The sequence below is a fragment of the Lithobates pipiens genome, unplaced genomic scaffold (assembly GCF_037356315.1).
Source record: "Lithobates pipiens isolate NorthernLeopardFrog02 unplaced genomic scaffold, aLitPip1_a1.2 Scaffold_8, whole genome shotgun sequence".
In the NCBI taxonomy this organism is placed as follows: domain Eukaryota; kingdom Metazoa; phylum Chordata; class Amphibia; order Anura; family Ranidae; genus Lithobates; species Lithobates pipiens.
In genome coordinates, this window is record NW_027507903.1 from 518,594,002 (window position 1) to 518,611,925 (window position 17,924).

General features: G+C 41.1%; 1 protein-coding gene across 4 annotated transcripts in view; it reads right to left on the minus strand.

Annotated features, from left to right (window-relative positions):
- Positions 1–2,122: 2,122 nt before the first annotated feature.
- Positions 2,123–17,924, minus strand: part of TIA1 (TIA1 cytotoxic granule associated RNA binding protein) — a 55,609-nt gene continuing 39,807 nt past the window's right edge. For 2 of the 4 annotated variants that reach the window (XM_077469445.1, XM_077469444.1), the window contains 7 exons: positions 17,108–17,183; positions 13,181–13,289; positions 11,586–11,681; positions 11,416–11,500; positions 9,714–9,837; positions 9,052–9,197; positions 2,123–3,308 (listed from right to left, as the gene is read on the minus strand). In XM_077469445.1, the coding sequence (XP_077325571.1) occupies positions 3,173–3,308; positions 9,052–9,197; positions 9,714–9,837; positions 11,416–11,500; positions 11,586–11,681; positions 13,181–13,289; positions 17,108–17,183 (772 nt within the window). In that variant the 3' untranslated portion in view covers positions 2,123–3,172. Of the gene's footprint in view, positions 3,309–9,051; positions 9,198–9,713; positions 9,838–11,415; positions 11,501–11,585; positions 11,682–13,180; positions 13,290–17,107; positions 17,184–17,830; positions 17,891–17,924 lie in introns of those variants that run through there. The other 2 variants (XM_077469446.1, XR_013270356.1) reach the window with 2 other exon arrangements.

Consider the following 17,924-nt stretch of genomic DNA (forward strand, 5'->3'; position numbering starts at 1 on the left):
TGTTGTTCAAGTAGATCTCCACCTCTTGAAATGTTGCCTACCCCTCATATAGTGCAGGAGTGTGTAACGTACAATCTAGTGTAGGACTTTGTTAAGCTGGCCATAGACAGAGATTTCTTCACACAAATTAGAGGAGAAATCCCTGTACAATATCATCCTCCACTCTCAGTCTGTCCCCCAGCACAATTTTCTCCCGCCAGGTTTTATATATATATATATATATATATATATAAAAAACATGTATGTACTTTGTGTGTGGGACGTTCCCTTAATTACTAAGGGTACGACAGTATGTGTAGGAAAGAATTATGCACTATATGAGAATATATGTAGGTAAGGAATGTCTAGGGTAATATGTATAGAAGAGGAGTGATTAGAGTGTGATGGTAATCAGTATATGCAGGAGCAGAGTGTATGATGGCAGTTAGTACAGATAGGAGAGGAATACACAGTATAAGACGGTGGTTAATAAGTGTAGGTGGTTTGTGAAGTGTATGGCAGTTTGTAGTATGTGCAGGAGAGGGGTGAATTCAGTATAAAAGCATATGATGTGAACGAGCCATAATTCATTGCTCCAGCACTGTAGCAACAACTAGGCAGTGGCATGCGTAGAGCAACTAAAGCCAGCTGCAGAGCACCAGTACTGGCCTTCCACCCTGCTGCAGATACTGCTCTCACCTCCCTCCCCTATTTCAAACCCTTCAAGTCCTTGCACACAAGTCTTACAACACCCCACCAACTCACCCCTTTTATTTCCGTCGACAGTTATGGAAGCACACTGAGCAGGGGTGCTGGAGAGTGCCGAGAGGGGTGGAGGGAGGAGAATCCAGGTCACTGCCATATTTACTTAGCGGCATTGGCACAGCTGCAGACGGGCTGGGTCTATATTAAGGTAGGGGCCTGGAGCTGTAGCTCCAATAGCCCCTATGTTAATCTGGCCCTGTGTTTGCACTACCCATCTCTGACAATTCCTTCCAATGCTTCCACTCACCCAACTAATACAATTTAAAATACTAACAACTTCCATAGCCATCCACAACTGCCCCCAGCTATATCACTAACCTTGTGTCAAAAAAACAAACAAACCGGTCTCTCTGCTCCTTCTAAGACCTATTGATCTCTAGATCCCTCATCACTTTCCCCCATGCTCCCCTATAGGACTTCTCCAGAGCCTCTCGCATCCTCTGGAACTTCTTTACCCAATCTGTTCAACTATCTCCCACTCTACCCACCTGTAAGTAAGCCCTGAAACGCATCTCTTTAGAGAAACCTATCCTGCCTCCATCTAAAAACTACTTTTACATTTTTTTCCTGCTCACCCAAACGACCACCCCCCCCCCCCCCCCATTACCTTTTGTATCACTTTACCCTGCCTTTCAGCTTGTATACTCTGAGCAGAGCCCTCTGATTTCTCTTTTATTATAAATTGTATGCTCTGCCTTCATTTTGTAAAGCACTGTGCAAACTGTTTGCACTATACACATTCTGTATAATCTATATCCAGTCTGGCATTGGCTGCAAACTGTGGGCTGCTGGAGTGAATATTCAAGAGCAGGTGGTCTGGTATATCTCTGCCATTTGCTTGATAGGAGAATCTTCAACAAAATAGTCTCGACTCACTAAAGTTAAAGAGGCATCCAAACGCATTAACACACGGCACTAAACTGAGCTTGTACTGCAAATGCAGTGTTATAGCCACTAGTTAGGGTTGTGCCCTTTCTGCGCTGCATGCTGTACAAACCTAGCAGCGCACAATATTCTTTCCTTGTGGGAGACTGGGTGCCTGTGTCCTCCACTAAACTTTGTAGTATTTTTTTTTTTTTTTTTTAACAAAAATGTGTGATACTGAGCACTTTACTTGTATTTGCTCACTTGAGCCCTCTTGTTAACTATTTCCCCTAATATAAGAAATGCATGCTTCAGTTCCATTGCCAACAGAAAGGGCCCTGGTTGGTCAGCTCTATCCCCCTTCGCTCCACTGCTTTGCATTGTTTGACTTATCGTGACATTCACCTCAGTCCAATGTTGGTGCACATGGTGGTCAGTCCCTTTAATTCTTAAATATTGAGCATGCTTTGCACATTTTTACAGCAGTTTAAACCAAAAACAAAAACACATCAGGCTAGTTCATTAAGAATTTATCACATTTCTAAATCATTTAGTTACACAGGAATATAGCAGTTCTCATTCCCGTTTCCACATAACTGTTTTGATCACAGAAGATAAAAATCCTTGAGAAACAAATCCAGTGGGGATTTTTTTTTCCTAGGCACCTTCTCACAGGAGAGGGGAAAAAAAAAAAAAAAAAAAAATCAAACAGGTTCTCATGTACAGGCTCAGATCATGTCACATTAGTTTATATGATGAAAAACTTCAACCCTTTGTTCATTGAAGGGGAGCTGACAGTGATAGTCTTCAGCCCTCCAAAGGTCAAATTTAAGGCGAAAAAAAAAATTAAAATGGTCTAGATACAAAATTTATGTAAACCAACAAAATGGGCCATAAAGAAGAATTTTAAACAGTGCGTACAATCTGAATAGGAAAATTATTTTCCACATTGAAGGTTTCAAGGAAGGAAACAAAACTAACCTTCACAAAACACAACTTCACAAATATTGTACAATTAAACTTTATAATACATCTCAATTCTTACTAGGAATGCAATCTAAAACTGCACGCTACTTCAGTGAAAAAAAAAAAAAGAAAAAAAAAGAAAAAGAAAAAGAAAAAAAAAAAAAAAAAGAAAGAAAGAAAATAGACATTTTTGTGCAATTTTCTGCCCAAAATGGCAGTGATCCCTGCATTGTTTTTTATTATTTCAAATGAACTTAACCCTTTTTCTGCCAAAGATGATCTGACAAGGCTTGGCTGCCCTCTTCAAGAGAGACCAGGTTAAGTAACAGTTACATACAATATAAAAAATTAAAATGGAAAAAAAAAAAAAAAAAAAAGGAAGGCAAAAATTGGCAAACATCCAGCATCTCTAGTTATTTTTGTAGTTTGTTTTTAACCAAGTTGGTGAACATGTCATGATTAAAAAAATGGTTACTTTTTGTTGTATTTTAATAAATATACTGTATCTGACATCTGCACGGACATGATTATAGAATGGTATCAAAGTAAACAAATGGGCCAGCAACAGACAGCTGGTGTGTGTTGGGAGTCCTTCCTCTCATTGCGTTTGGTATCCAGCCATACGATAGCCTGTTTGGTTTGTGATCAGAGTTCCGTTCTGTCCAGGTTGAGGTTGAACACCATAATTTGGTCCCACCCATGCTGCCGCTGCTGCTGCGGATGATGGTGTTTGACTGCAAAAAAATAAAAAAAGGGAGGTTTATGGAATCTATGGAGCTGCTGTAAAACTACTTTTCATATTGTACAGAAATTAAAGTGTTATTAGGCCCCCCCATTCACGCGTGTCTCTTGTCATGCGATTTGACAGTTCAAAATTGCACAAGTCGCACACTATTTGTGCCTATGGAACTGTTCAAATAGGTGCAACTCCGAATTGCACCAATTTGAAAAAAGGTTCCTGCACTATTTTTGGTGATTTCATGTGCGACTTGCAGGGACATCTGCATGAAATCACACAGATGTCAGCAAGCCACACATGAAATTGTGCTGAAGTAGCACGATTTCAAAGCTGCATTCAGTGTAAACTAGGGCTCAAGGTAGTTTTAAAAAAACAAACAAAAATATGGATATACTGCTCTGTGTACTGGTTTTGCACAGAGCAGCCCTGATCCTCCTTTTTTCGGGTCACCCGTCGGTGCTCCTGGCTCCTCCACTTATCCAAGTGCCCCCATAGCAAGCCGCTTGCTATAAGGCACTTTTGCATCCCTGCTCTGTGTCCCCACAAGACCGCTCCCTCCTCACTGGCTGAGGCTGACAGCAATGGGAGCCAATGGCTCTTGCTGCGGTTTCTCAGCCAATGAGGCAGCAGAGAGGAGATCAGCTGCTCTCGTACATATTGCTCGTTAACTAATGGGGGGGTGCGGGGGGAGCTGCATACTGAAAGTTTTCACCTTCAGCCTTTAAAACCACTTTAAGACATTTAAATACAGTATAGTCAGAGAAAGCAGCATATGTTATGCCAAGTTAGGGCTCAATATCTGTTGCCAAAATACGAGAGGCATGTGTATTCTTACTTGAATCTTGGTGTGCTTTGTGTATTTTTTTTCAGACACATGTAATCCGGTAGGAAGCTGTGCAGGAACAGTTTGCATTAAGATCAGTCACTGCTCATCTGTATCCTTGTGCAGGATAACTTTCCTTGTATCTAAACAATCAACCCAGTAGTTTTCTGCAGGCAGCCTGTAGAGGGTGTACCTTTAGGGTTCTCCCAGTTGTGCTTCCTGCACAGCCTATGTGTAGCACAGTGATGCTACCATTACTGTATTGGAGGACTAATCTATACAAAACTATGAGAAGCAAGTATGCAGACCTGCTGTCATTTTTGTTGCCGGGAGAGGGAAGAGAGCAAAGGACTTAAACAAAAGGCTGGGTTCACATATATGCAAAATGGATGTGGCTTTCCTTGCATCTAACTCGCATTACAGGTGAGTGCCACCGTCTCTCAGAGCCAGTTCACACAAGTCCGGAGTGGCCACAGTACGGGTTGCAGAAGGGCCCCGTGCATCTTTGGGTCTGGTTCAAGTGCAAATTCAAGCAAAAATTCGGGCCTGAACTCCACCTGAACCCATGAACAGGGATGCACCAGACCCCATGCTGTGAATTTGCGAAGGGGGTGGGGAGTTTTACTTTAGCCAAGGAGCCTAGCAATTAAAGAAAAGTATACGTTTACACAAATTGGAAAAGGGCTGCTGTACCTACGAGAAACGCATTGGGGAAAAAAAGCCTCAACCCTTTTTTAAAAATGCAGACAAATGGAAGGGCTTGGTGCTGCAGCACCAATGTGGTTTCACACAAGTGAAAACAAGTCAAGTTTTCCAGATGAGTGGGGGTGCCATTAAGAACAAATTGCACTCCCTGCGCATCTGCTAAAAAGCAGCACATTAGGAATGTGCATGGCATGTTCCCGACCTGCTCGTGTGTGAACCTAATCTAAGGCAATGTGTGAACAAAATCACTTAGATGTGTTCACATTTATTGCTGCTTTTGCCACATTTATAAACAGTTACAACCACTTTTTCTCCCCCCATCCAAGGCAACAGGAATGCAATATGAACATAAGTTAAACACATCTCTATTCTTCTCTGAAAGCAATCAGATGCATGATTTTTTGCATCTGAAACCCATATGGACAAACACTAAAGCTTTGAGCATTTACCCGCTTATCAGTGACTCCTCCCATACTGGCCCAATGCGAGGTTAGTCAACCAGTAATTTTAGCCCCTGGAACACGGGGTAAGATATGCCAAGCAATGGGCCATTCATATATACAGTGGAGGGAAAATTATTTGACACCCTTCAGATTTTGAAGTTTGCCCACTTACAAAGAAATGAAGGGTCTATAATTTTTATCATAGGTGTATTTTCAATGATAGAGACAGCATACCAACCAAAAATCCAGAAAAACACATGATACAAATGTTAGAAATGGAGTTGCAGTTCAATGAGTGAAATAAGTATTTGATCCCCAAGCAAAACATGACTTAATACTTGGTGGAGAAACCCTTGTTGGCAAGCACAGAGGCAAAACATTTCTTGTAGATGGTTACCAGGTTTGCACACATCTCATGAGGGATTATGGTCCACTTTTTTTTTTAAACAGATCTTCTCTAAATCCTTAAGGTTTCTTGGCTGTCGCTTGGCAACTCGAAATTTCAGCACCCTCCATAAATTTTCTATAGCATTAAGGTTTGCAGACTGACTAGGCCACTCCATGACCTTAGCGTGCTTCTTCTTGAGCCACTCCTTTGTTGCCTTGGCGGTATGTTTTGGATCATTGTCATGCTGACAGATCCATCCATGACCTATCTTTAGTGCTCTGCCGGAGAAAAGAAGGTTGTGATCCAAGATTTTACAATACATGGCCCCATCCATAGGCCCCTCAATGTGGCAAAGTCCACCTGTTCCTTTATCAGAGAAACAGCCCCAAAATATAAAGTTTCCACCTCCGTGCTTGACTCTAGGGATGGTGTACTTGGGGTCATAGTCATAATTTTTCTTCCTCTAAACACTCAAGAGTCCCCTCCTCAAGAAGGCACATGTACTGTCATGCCAATAAACATCTAAATGATTGGGGGATTGGGAGAAAGTGCTGTGCTCAGATGAGACCAAAATTGAGCTCTTTGGCATTGACTCGACTCAGTGTTTGGAAGAAAAATCCTGACTGTACACCGAAGATGGGTCGTGGATGGGTAATCCAGCATGACAATAACCCAAAACATACCATGGGGCCATGTATTGTAAAATCTTGGATCACAACCTTCTTTTCTCCGGCAGAGCACTAAAGATAGGTCAAGGATGGGTCTTTCAGCATGACAATGATCCAAAACATACTGGAAAAGGCGACAAAAGAGTGGTTCAAGAAGAAGCACATTAAGATCACAAGTGGCCTAGTCAGTCTCCAGACCTTAATCCTTTAGAACATTTATGGAGGGAGCTGAAACTTCGAGTTGCCAAGAGACAGCCTAGAAACCTTCTGTAAAGAAAAGTGGACCAAAATCCCACGAGATATGCGCAAACCTGGTCACTAACTACAAGAAACATCTTAACTCTTTGTTTACCAACAAGGGTTTCTCCACCAAGCACTAAGTCATGTTTTTGATTGGGGATCAAATACTTATTTTACTCACTGAACTGCAACTTAATTTACAGCATTTGTTTTAGGTGGTTTTTTTTTTTTCTAGATTTTTGGTTGATATTCTGTCTCTATCATTTAAAATACACCTATGACAAAAAATATAGACCCTTCGTTTCTTTGTAAGTGGGCAAACTCACAAAGTCAGCAGGGGATCAAATAATTATTTTCCCCACTGTATAGAAAGGTCCTCATGCCTAGATTATGAAAACAGGCATGTATTGTATGCTATAATGAAAGCCTATGTGAAACGCAAAGTCTAGGTATATGGAAAATAAAGCTTCTACTCCTACTAAAGGGACTGGCAAATAATTACAAGCACATAAAACAGAATTCAAACCTCAAGAAATGATCCTTGAGTTCTCCACTTATGCCGTCTTTCAAATCTTACATTATTTGAATAGCCGTAACAGACAGGCACTCCTGATGCTAATGGTTTTAGTATATACCCTTTGTCTGCTTAATATTTTTCATTTATTTTTTAACAATATAAGATGCACCGAAATTTCCGCTACCAAAACATATCGGCCAAAAATGGCCCTTTCAGCAAAAAACCGAAAGAGAATTCTTGCCGATACTGGCACCGAAAATGGGGCAGGGCCTACTGGGCTTGGCCTCGCCCCTGGTGCTGCCCATCACGGGGGTGTCATTCTGGAGCACCCGTCCTCACTCTCTCCTCCTCCCCTCCCTCCTTAACCATACTGCAGGCGGCCCGTGGGGTCTCAGTGTAAAGTCCCCCTCTCCCTAGAGGTGGCTGCATATGGAACCTCAGCCTATGTGTAAATCAGCTGTGCAGGAGCTCCGGCACACTGTTTACTGAGAAAGTGAAAGCAAGGGAGAGGTTTCTAGCACAGTGTGTGCTGTGCTCTCTGCCTCCCTCTACAGTGCAGTATCCAGCATGGAGACTGAAGGTACTGAGCTGCAGCTGCCAACTTTTAAAAAGACTGTCACATTTTATATATATATATACATATATATATATATATATATATATATACATACATACACATATATACGTGTGTGTGTGTGTATATGTATATGTATATGTATATATATGTATATATATATATATATATATATATATATATATATGTGTGTATGTATGTATGTATGTATGTGTATATATATATATATATATATATATTTGTATGTGTGTGTTTATGTGTGCATGTGTGTGTTATATATGTGTGCGTGTGTTTATATGCACTGGTGAGGCACAGGCAGGCTACATGATGGGCACTGGTAGGCTGCTGGCCACAGTGAGGCTGCATATGAGGGGCACTGGTGAGGCTGAATTGATCTCCTGCACCATGTCCCCAGTCCCTGACCATGTCCCCAGTCCCTGACCATCTCCTGCACCATGTCCCCAGTCCCTGACCATCTCCTGCACCATGTCCCCAGTCCCTGACCATCTCCTGCACCATGTCCCCAGTCCCTGACCATCTCCTGCACCATGTCCCCAGTCCCTGACCATCTCCTGCACCATGTCCCCAGTCCCTGACCATCTCCTGCACCATGTCCCCAGTCCCTGACCATCTCCTGTACCATGTCCCCAGTCCCTGACCATCTCCTGCACCATGTCCCCAGTCCCTGACCATCTCCTGTACCATGTCCCCAGTCCCTGACCATCTCCTGTACCATGTCCCCAGTCCCTGACCATCTCCTGTACCATGTCCCCAGTCCCTGACCATCTCCTGTACAAAAATATTTTTTAAAAACAGTCATTATTCGGTATCGGTGCTGTTTCGGTATTGTTTTTCGAGATCAAGGAAGATTTTCGGTTTCGGGACCAAAAAACCCATTCAGTGCATCCCTAGAATTAACAGCAGAGAACTTTTATTAACCACCTTGAGAACGGATACCACTGGTATCTTACCAGGAAATTATAGTACTTTAATTATGCTTTTCATACTGGACTAGACATTGACTGGATAGCCTTGCTTAGACCACAGGTTCTCAACCAGTGGCTCCTATACTAAGGAAATACTTACGCATGATAAAGTAAATTCAACATATCAGCAGAGATTTAGCAAGCTATACATTTTCCACATGAACGGGTATTCAAGAATAGGGGGAACCACATTGGAGGAGCATTTAAAGAGGTAAATACTTAAAAAATGCTGATAAACACCACCTTGTAAATGGTACTGTAAATTGAGTTTAGCCTCTACTTTTTTCAGTTATAAAATGAAATAAAGTTACTGACTCTGGTCTTGGTCACTCTTGCGCACCTAGACGATTCTAATTTTTGTCTAACGAACAGTGATACACAATAAAATTCTTACCTAAAGCCCTGTTGATTCCAAGCTTGACCGTACACTCCATACGCAGGCACCTGCCAACCATTGGGCATATACTGGCCTATTTGCTGAGCTCCTCCATACCACTGTCCCCATTGTCCATATGTTGGCGGAAAGCTAATTTGGCTTTGCTGAGTGAGGGAAAGAGGAAAAAAAAAAAGGGACTGTGACAATCGTCAAAAGGAAAGATCAAGGAAAGGTCAAATAATGAAGGCACCTTGGAAAAACACATTTTTGCTTTATTTGCATCAAGTAGTAAAACGCTAACATCCTAAACTTTAAAGGAAAACTATATTAAATGGTGTCCTCTGATACAGGAATAATGACCATATTTCAAACTACTCATAGGACCGCAAACATTAATCATGGGCGGGGGGAAAAAAAAAAAAAAGTTGATCTAAAAGGGACTCTTAGTATAATAAAAACGGAGTTCCAGGCAAAAATTGAACTCCTTTGAAAATATATGTACATATGTGTAGCAAAATCACCAGGGGGAACCCTTCATTACTCGTAGAACATCCTACTTACAAATTTTCCTAGCGAATGGTCATCAATCTGTACCCACAACATCAACTGCTACTTAATTTCTCTTTGTTTAGTTACTGGCTTAGTAAGGACTTACTGCAAAATGGGTAAAATGCACTTACTTGTTGTACTGGATTCAGCATATCTGGAGTCTCCTTGCCCCAGTAGCACTTTACCACATGACCTTCAATAGTAGTTCCATTCACACTAACTATAGCATGAGCTGCACTTTCATGAGAATTAAACCTGTAAAAATACATAACTGTCAAATAATATTCACAGTATTATTCTTTTCCACAGACCCACATTCGCCTGTCTAGGTCATCACAAAACAGGGGCCACTTTTCGTGTTTTCATGGGTTAATATAGATAAGTTAGTAAGCAGAGCAGTTATACATGCTTTCCAGGCCCAAAATTGCAAAATCATGTTAATAAAATCCGACAAAAAACATTATGGACAGGTGGAGCACATGATGTACCCTATTCTTATATGAAACCCCTTCAAGCACCTTCAGTGCCAGGGCCAGATTATTCATCAAAAAAAGCCAGACTGAAATTTTTACCGCCTATTTTGAGCAGACGGGGCTTTGTTATCAAGCACTAGAATATAGTTAATATCTACAGATAAAAAGCTTACCCATTTGAACAGGAAAGGTTTCCAGAAATTAAGTGGTCATTGCAAAACTTCACAGTCCCTAACCCAGAAGTATGAAGGACTAGGACTTTAATGATTGGCATAATTTGCTCCTAGTCGGTGATTTAGAAAAGTACTAGAGACTAAGTCCCCATAACAACCAGGCAACCATCATTTTCAGAAAGAGGTAAGCAATGACAGCTCCCACATTTCTCCTAGAGAAAGGTAGAGTACCTTTTATAGTGAAGCTGCAGTCTTTTTAAAACAAATTCCTCCCTAAAAGCAGATACCATAAGATACATGCTCTTTCCTTCACTAGCCAGAAGAATCCGTTCTGTACCCTTCACCTATATAGATTCCTTAGGATATGACTTCACAACTAAGCCCCGTCAGGTCTAGTGTCCAATCAGACTGTCTCAGTGATCAGTAGGAGCACTTTCTTCACACAGAGAGTTGGACTTGGTGAAGCTTAATTCATTAAAGAGGAACTACAGTCTGCTCACATAATTTGTAATAAAAAACATCTTTGCCCATCTGAAGCTTCCCTCTAACCACTTTGTATATATTATTTTATATATACTGATTCTGTACCAAACATCTTGTCAAATATGCTACAAATCTCCCTCCGAGTCTGGCTGCAATCATTTTAACTGTGGGCAGCTGAAGCTGCTGCCTGTTCACTTCCTGGATTTACACAGATGCACAGAGGCAGATCTGCAGCTCTCATTGGCCCTCTTATGACTCACCTCCTCACTTCCTGGCTAAACTCTCAGGAGAGTGAGCTGTGCATGATGTCATAAGCCTAGGCATTTTACCAGACAAGAAACAGGAAGTGGGCTGTAAAAGTTATTTACTGGTAGAAAAAAAAATATTTTACTATCCAAAATTAAAACAAGGGCAGAAGATTTAATAAATGGAAAGATGAAAAAAAAAAAAAAAAAGACAGAAGTTCCGCTTTAAGTCCAGAAATATCAGGCCCCACTTGGCAAAAATGCAACTAAATTAGAGAGGGGAGTATAGGAGGGTTTGTAGCTACTCAAAATGCAATAAAAGCTATTAAGAACTAAAACTGAGGGATTTTGGTTCATTTTTAAAGAAAGGAGCACACTACAAAGACAACATACACAAAAAAAAAAGGAGTGGATCCAGTTCCCTGTGCAGTTAATTGACTTAGCAACCTAATGACTTACCGTACAAAAGAGTACCCTTTATCTGGGAAAACACGGACCTCCATTATTTGACCAAATGGGGAAAAAGTCTGACGCATAAGTTGTTCTGTAGAAGAACCATAGACACAAAATTAAAAGAAAGTCACCCCCCTAGGGCTGGATATAACAGCTCTGAAAAGCAGAAAGCTTACCTGTTAACCCTGATGTAACACCACCACAATACACAGTGCAGTTGCTTGGGCTTGACTGGTTCACCACTTCATCATAAGACAACTGTTTTGTATTGGCTGAAGAGAAAGTATATTTGGGAAGGCTTATAGAGGAAAGATCTAACTACATTACATACAAGTTATAAACATAGCTTTAAATACAGGGCAAAGATCAGAATTTTGTGAAACTTTCAGAGTCACCCAAAAATGGGTAAAAAAATACTAGCAAAGTCATGGGCGCACTTGCATGTTTACCACTTCAATACCAGGCACTTTCGCCCCTTTCTGCCCAGGACAATTTTCGTCTTTCAGTTCTGTCGCACTTTGAATGACAATTGAAACTGAACCCAAAACTAAATTTTTAGCATTTTCTTCCCACAGATAGAGCTTTCTTTTGGTGGTATTTGATCAACACTGGGGTTTTTTTTTTTTTTAGTTTAGCAAAAAAAAAAAAAAAAAGGTTGATAAAAAATTATTATAAATTACATTTATATGTAGAATTGATGGGTACCAATTGGCGGCACTGATAGGCAGCTGTTATGGGGACTGATGAGGTTATGACAGGTGTTACTGTAGGGCACTTATTGGCAATGTGATGCCCATGACTGGCACAGTGGTGGGCAAGAATTGGCACTTTATTGGGCACTGACAGGAGATCCTGAGGGGGCCCTGACTGGCAGCTGATGGGCGCCTTTTTGCCAGCTGTGGTGGCACATCTGATGGGGCTGTGCTGATTATCAGCACAGATCCCCCCGATCTGCTCTCCCCGTCAGTGTGAACCGAGGAATACCGTTTACTGGCACTTCCTGGTTCACGCGATGATCAGCTGTGATTGGTCACAGCTGATCACGTTGCAAGAAGCCTCTGTCTACGGCTTCTTACCACGATTGGAGACGCGGTGTGTCAGACTGATTGCCCGCTCTGCGTGCTCCCGGTGGCACGAGATGGCTTGTTATATGATGCCCAGTCAAGATAACAGAACCACTTCTTGGCCATCAATCTGCTATAGGCTGGGCAGGAAGTAGTTAAAATCAATAAGACAAATACTACGCATTAAAGTAGATTGAAATTTTACCTGGCTAACATTCACATTGGGCTGATTGGCGGCTATCTCTGGCAATGGCATCTGAATTGGACCAATTCCCAAAAGTAGTTCTTGTACTACTTTTGGCAACTTCGGGAATGATTTGAATAGACATCTGTGCATGAACCTGCACAGATGTGTGTCAAATCGCCCCTGAAGTCAGACTGCATTGCTCAACTGACCGATTTCTAACCCACATTCAGTATGAACCTGGGCTTAGATTATATATATAATATATATATATATATATATATATATATATATATATATATATATATATATATATATATATATATATATATATATATATATATAAATATAAATATAAATAATTTTTTCATACACACACATCGATATATCAGCCCTCAAAATTTGCACTCGCCTGCTCGCATTTGGTGAGTGAAAAAAATGAGGGCGAGTATGGACAGGCCTGTGCTGTCCCAGAAATGTATAGCCAGTACTTTAAGATGGCTGGTAAAGATATGCTACTCACATTCATAGGTGCTTTTTGGGGCTGGAGGTTTTCTCGTGGCCCAGTTTGTCCTGATTTGACGACCACCAAGCCACTGTCCTCCCATCTGTGCAATAGCACTTTCTGCATCCTGAAAACAAAAAAGACATGACATTAAAGACTAAAGTATTGCTCAAAGTCTTTAGAATTCTTAAAATACATCACTAATGAACAGAGGTGCCATGCCAGCTTACACCTGTTCTGGAGAAAAGAAGAAAAAAAACCAAAAAAAATACACAACTTAAAGCGGGATTCCCCTGTCTTTTTTTTTTTTTTTGAGGCATACTGACAATCAATAGTATTAATAATTATAACACTTACTTTTTCTGTTTTTGCAAACAGCAGCATGCCGTTTTCTCCTCAAAAATGATTTTATAAAACCGTCTGACGGTTTCCATTTTGCCTGTGGGCATGTGAAGCCCACAAGCATCCTCTTCCGGGAGAGTGTGCTGCTAAAAGACCAGCATGCACCGCCCGTTCGATAAAAGATCTCGCGCATGCGCAGTCAGCGCAATATCGAGCGCCGTCAACAGCTCCGGTTGCCATGACAACGGGTGTTGTCGTCGGAAGTCCCGCCCCGTTGTGATGGCAACGGAGATAAACAATGAAACAAAGAAGCACAGCACAGACTCCTGGGAAAAAAAAAAAAAAAGATCCCAGGAGCCCCTGCGGCAGACCGGAAGAAGTGACCTGCCGCTGAAGCCCCGCCCCTTTCCGCATCGGCTCCTCCCCTTTCCGCAATCTACAGAGGCAGAAAATTTGAAATAAGAAAAAAACAGAAGAAGACAGCTGAAAGGTAAGGGGGTTACCTAGCGTTCAGGGAAGGGGGGAATCACATAGACCTAGGAGTGTAATTTAGGGTGGACCTCCGCTTTAACCACTTCAATACTGGGCCAATTCTGACACTCCTCATATACATGTAAAAATCTTTTGTTTTACTAGAAAATTGATATATATATATTTTTTTTAAGCAGAGATGCTAGAGAATGAAATGGTGGTCGTTACAACATTGTCACAAATTTTTGGGCAAAAAAAAAAAAACACTTTAATGAACAAAACAGCAAAGTTAGACAAAGTTTTGTTTCTCCTTTTTGAAAGATGATTTTACGCCGAGTAGATAGATACCCAACATGTCACACTTTAAATTTGCTCACACTCACGGAATGGCGACAAACTATGGTACTTAAATTATCCATAGGTGATGCTTTAAAAGTCTTTGCAGGTTACCAGTTCAGATTTACACAGGAGATCTTGTGCTTGAATTATTGCTCTCACTCTGACAATTGTGGGGATACCTCACATGTGTGGTGCGATCACCGTTTACATATGTGTGCGGGACCGCTGTGCGCATTCACCACTATGTGTGAGCACAGGGTGCGCTTTAACCAGTTCCCGACGATGTAGGTCGGCAGAATGGCACGGCAGGCAAATTGGCGTACAGGTACGTTCATTTGTATCTGCCGCCCTGCCACTGCGTGCGCCGGTCGGGACCCGGTGAGTCCGGTCATGGGTCCCACAGACTCCATCGCCATGGGGATACCCACGTTCGTCTCATTGGGAGGCTGAAAGGGGAGATGCCGATGTAAACAGCATCTCCCCGTCCTGCCTAGCAACAAGCGACACTGATCTCTGCTCCCTGTGATTGGAACAGAGATCAGCGTTTACTAACACACAGCCCAGCCCCCCACAGTTAGTAACACATCCCTAGGACACACTTAACCCCCACACTGCCACCCCCTGGCTAACCCCTTCACTGCCAGTGTCATTTACACAGGAATCAGTGCATTTGTATAGCACTGACTGCTGTATAAACGACAATGGTGTCAAAAATGTCTGATGTGTCCGCCATAATGTCACAGTCACAATAAAAAAAAAAAAAAAAAAAAAAAAAAAAAAAAAAAAATCGCTGACCGCCGCAATTACTAGTAAAAAATAATTAATAAATAAATAATAATACCATAAAACTATCCCCTATTTTGCAAACACTATAAATTTTGCGCAAACCAAACACTTATTGCGATTTTTTTTTTTTTTACCAAAAATATGTAGAAGAGTACGTATCCTAAACTGAGGAAAATTTTTTTTTATATATATTTTTGGGAGATAATTAGAGCAAAAAGTAAAAAATTATGCGTTTTTTTCAAAATTGTCGCTCTATTTTTGTTTATACTGCAAAAAATAAAGACTGCAGGGGTGATCAAATACCACCAAAAGAAAGCTCAATTTGTGGGGGGGGGGGAAGGATGTCAATTTTGTTTGGGAGCCACGTCACACGACCGCGCAATTGTCAGTTAAAGCGACGCAGTGCCAAATCGCAAAAAGTGGTCTGGTCTTAAGCCAGCAAAATGGTCCGGTCTGAAAGTGGTCAACATTAATTTTATTATTGATTTTACAGTTTAAAAAAAAAAAAAAAAAAAAAAGCCATCACTTTTATAGCTGTCAAAAGGACTGTAAACATCACATTTTGACAGCAATAGCAATGACAGGTACTTTTTAGGGAGATTGATCGACTGCATTGGAGCCCAAAGCAGAGAATAGACAGAGATTGGTGAGTTTGGCTGTTTCACTGACCGATATGCACCCAGTAAACAAAGCCAGGACCAGAAGTGGCGTTCGCCAGTTCTTACATCACACAGTGGGAGGAACAGCTTAAGATCCTCTCTTACTGTGAGGCTGGACATGGATGCCACCTGTCACATTGCTCCCAGGCTTCCCCATCGCTCGAAAGAGCCCCGTAATGGCAGCGGGAGGGGGGTGTAAAAAAAAAAAAAAAAAAATATATGACACCGGGATCATGGTTGTAGCCTCAACCAAGATCCCAGTATAGCACTTCGCTACTGCAACGTGTGTGTGTAAAATTATATATGTGGCTGGTAGGGGAGTGGTTAAATACTTACCTCATCCCCAGCTTCGGTATTTCAATTGGCGAGATAATCTTCCTTCTGTAGAGATCCCAGGGAACGGCCAGCTTATCAAACGCAAAAGATGAAGCTATAGCACAGTGCAGGGATATTTGCCATTTCCCAGGATTTTGCCAGAAGGATGACTGTCACCTTTACTAGATGCTGTGGGCAAAAACTAAGCACAAGGCAGTATTTATTAGGAGTTTTTGTTATAGTGTACAACCGATATTATACTGCTATTATAGTGGACGAGGCTTGGTAATATTACATGGACCTTGCAAAAAAAAATAAAAAAATAATAAAAAATAAAAAAAAATAAAGCACACAGTGGATGGGCCAAATGTCTCTTTCTGAAAAATGATTCTGCATGGGTTAAACAGATCAGGATTTTGAATCGGCACCAAGGAACTTAAAGGCACCTGAAAAAATATGCTACTCCAATAGCTTTAAAATGACCAACTCTCTCAGTAAGGGGAGATCATGAGCAATCGTGGGGGTTGGTAAAAACAGGTGGTTGAACTGCAGTTTTACCTTTCTCCTGGATGCCCACCTAAGCTCTAACATTACAGCTGAAAAGAGCTGTACAAATGCCATGGCAATTATAACTTAGCCTGCAGAGTTTGACAGGCAGCACCGCCTATCAAACTAACCCACTGAGGTGAATGAGAGAGCACTGCAACCATAAGGCAAACAACTGGCTTTCGATTGCAGTGTGGTATCTCTATACATGCAGCAGGATTGCTTCCTGAATGTCTGGCAGCTCCATCATGGACCACTTGACTGAGGACGGGAAGCACTGCCGCTCCATTGTGAAAGAGCCCTAAAAAAAAAGGTATTTTCACACTCTATGTATATAAAGGAAAAAAAAACGCTTTTCACAGAGAGAAAATTACACATATTTAAGTTGGAAATCCCCAGCAACTGAAAACACGTGCACAAGGTGAAGCGGATATCAGGTAACATGTAAGGTTGCAGACTTCAGTACAAGCAGGAACTAAAAACATACCCATTTGTTGAAGAAAGACACAAAACCATAGCCTTTTGATTTTCCAGTTGTCATGTCCTTCACCACTCGTGCATCTCTGCAATCAAAAAACAAAGACCCATTTACCTATGGAATCACATTCCTAAAAGCAAATACAAATAAGGGAAGCAAATCACAACAGACCACACTGTGACCCCATATTACTCCTTTGTCCCTTTTAAAAAGGCCAAAGTAGAAAGCATCAGCAAATCAAAAAGTTTAAAGCAGTCCCCTTACATCGGTCATAAAGATCTAAGAAAAAAACTTCTATTTTAAAAAGGGGTGGAGGGGAATGGCAAGTAATAAAGGTGTACATGCAAATTGATTATAACAACTTAAAACACATTAACACAAACTACAGCTGATCCCACTCACAACATGGCTACTTCCACATCAAGCATGGGCTAAAGCAAGCGACTGAAAATTGAGTCATTTAACCTTGGAATAGTTGTACACCTTTAAAATTAGTGGCTTTCTTGTGTGTTTTATCCATTCATTTATTTTGAACTCTTTCAGTGCAGAAGAGACCTGCAACAATGGTGCAGACCACGCCAGCTGTGAAAAAGTTAAACCATGCAATTTGTTCCTGGTCATTGCAAACACAATTTCAATTACTTAAATGGAAATAAAAATAATAAAAACGGAAAATAGGAAAAATGATATATATATATTTAAAAAAAATAGGAATTAAAAAAAAGGGCATACGTGGCCTGTTAACTGAATTCTCAGGTCAATGCGTTAACCCCCTTTTTGGTCTGTGGCCAGCTGTAAATTTTGAGAAATTAAATATTAAAAACCA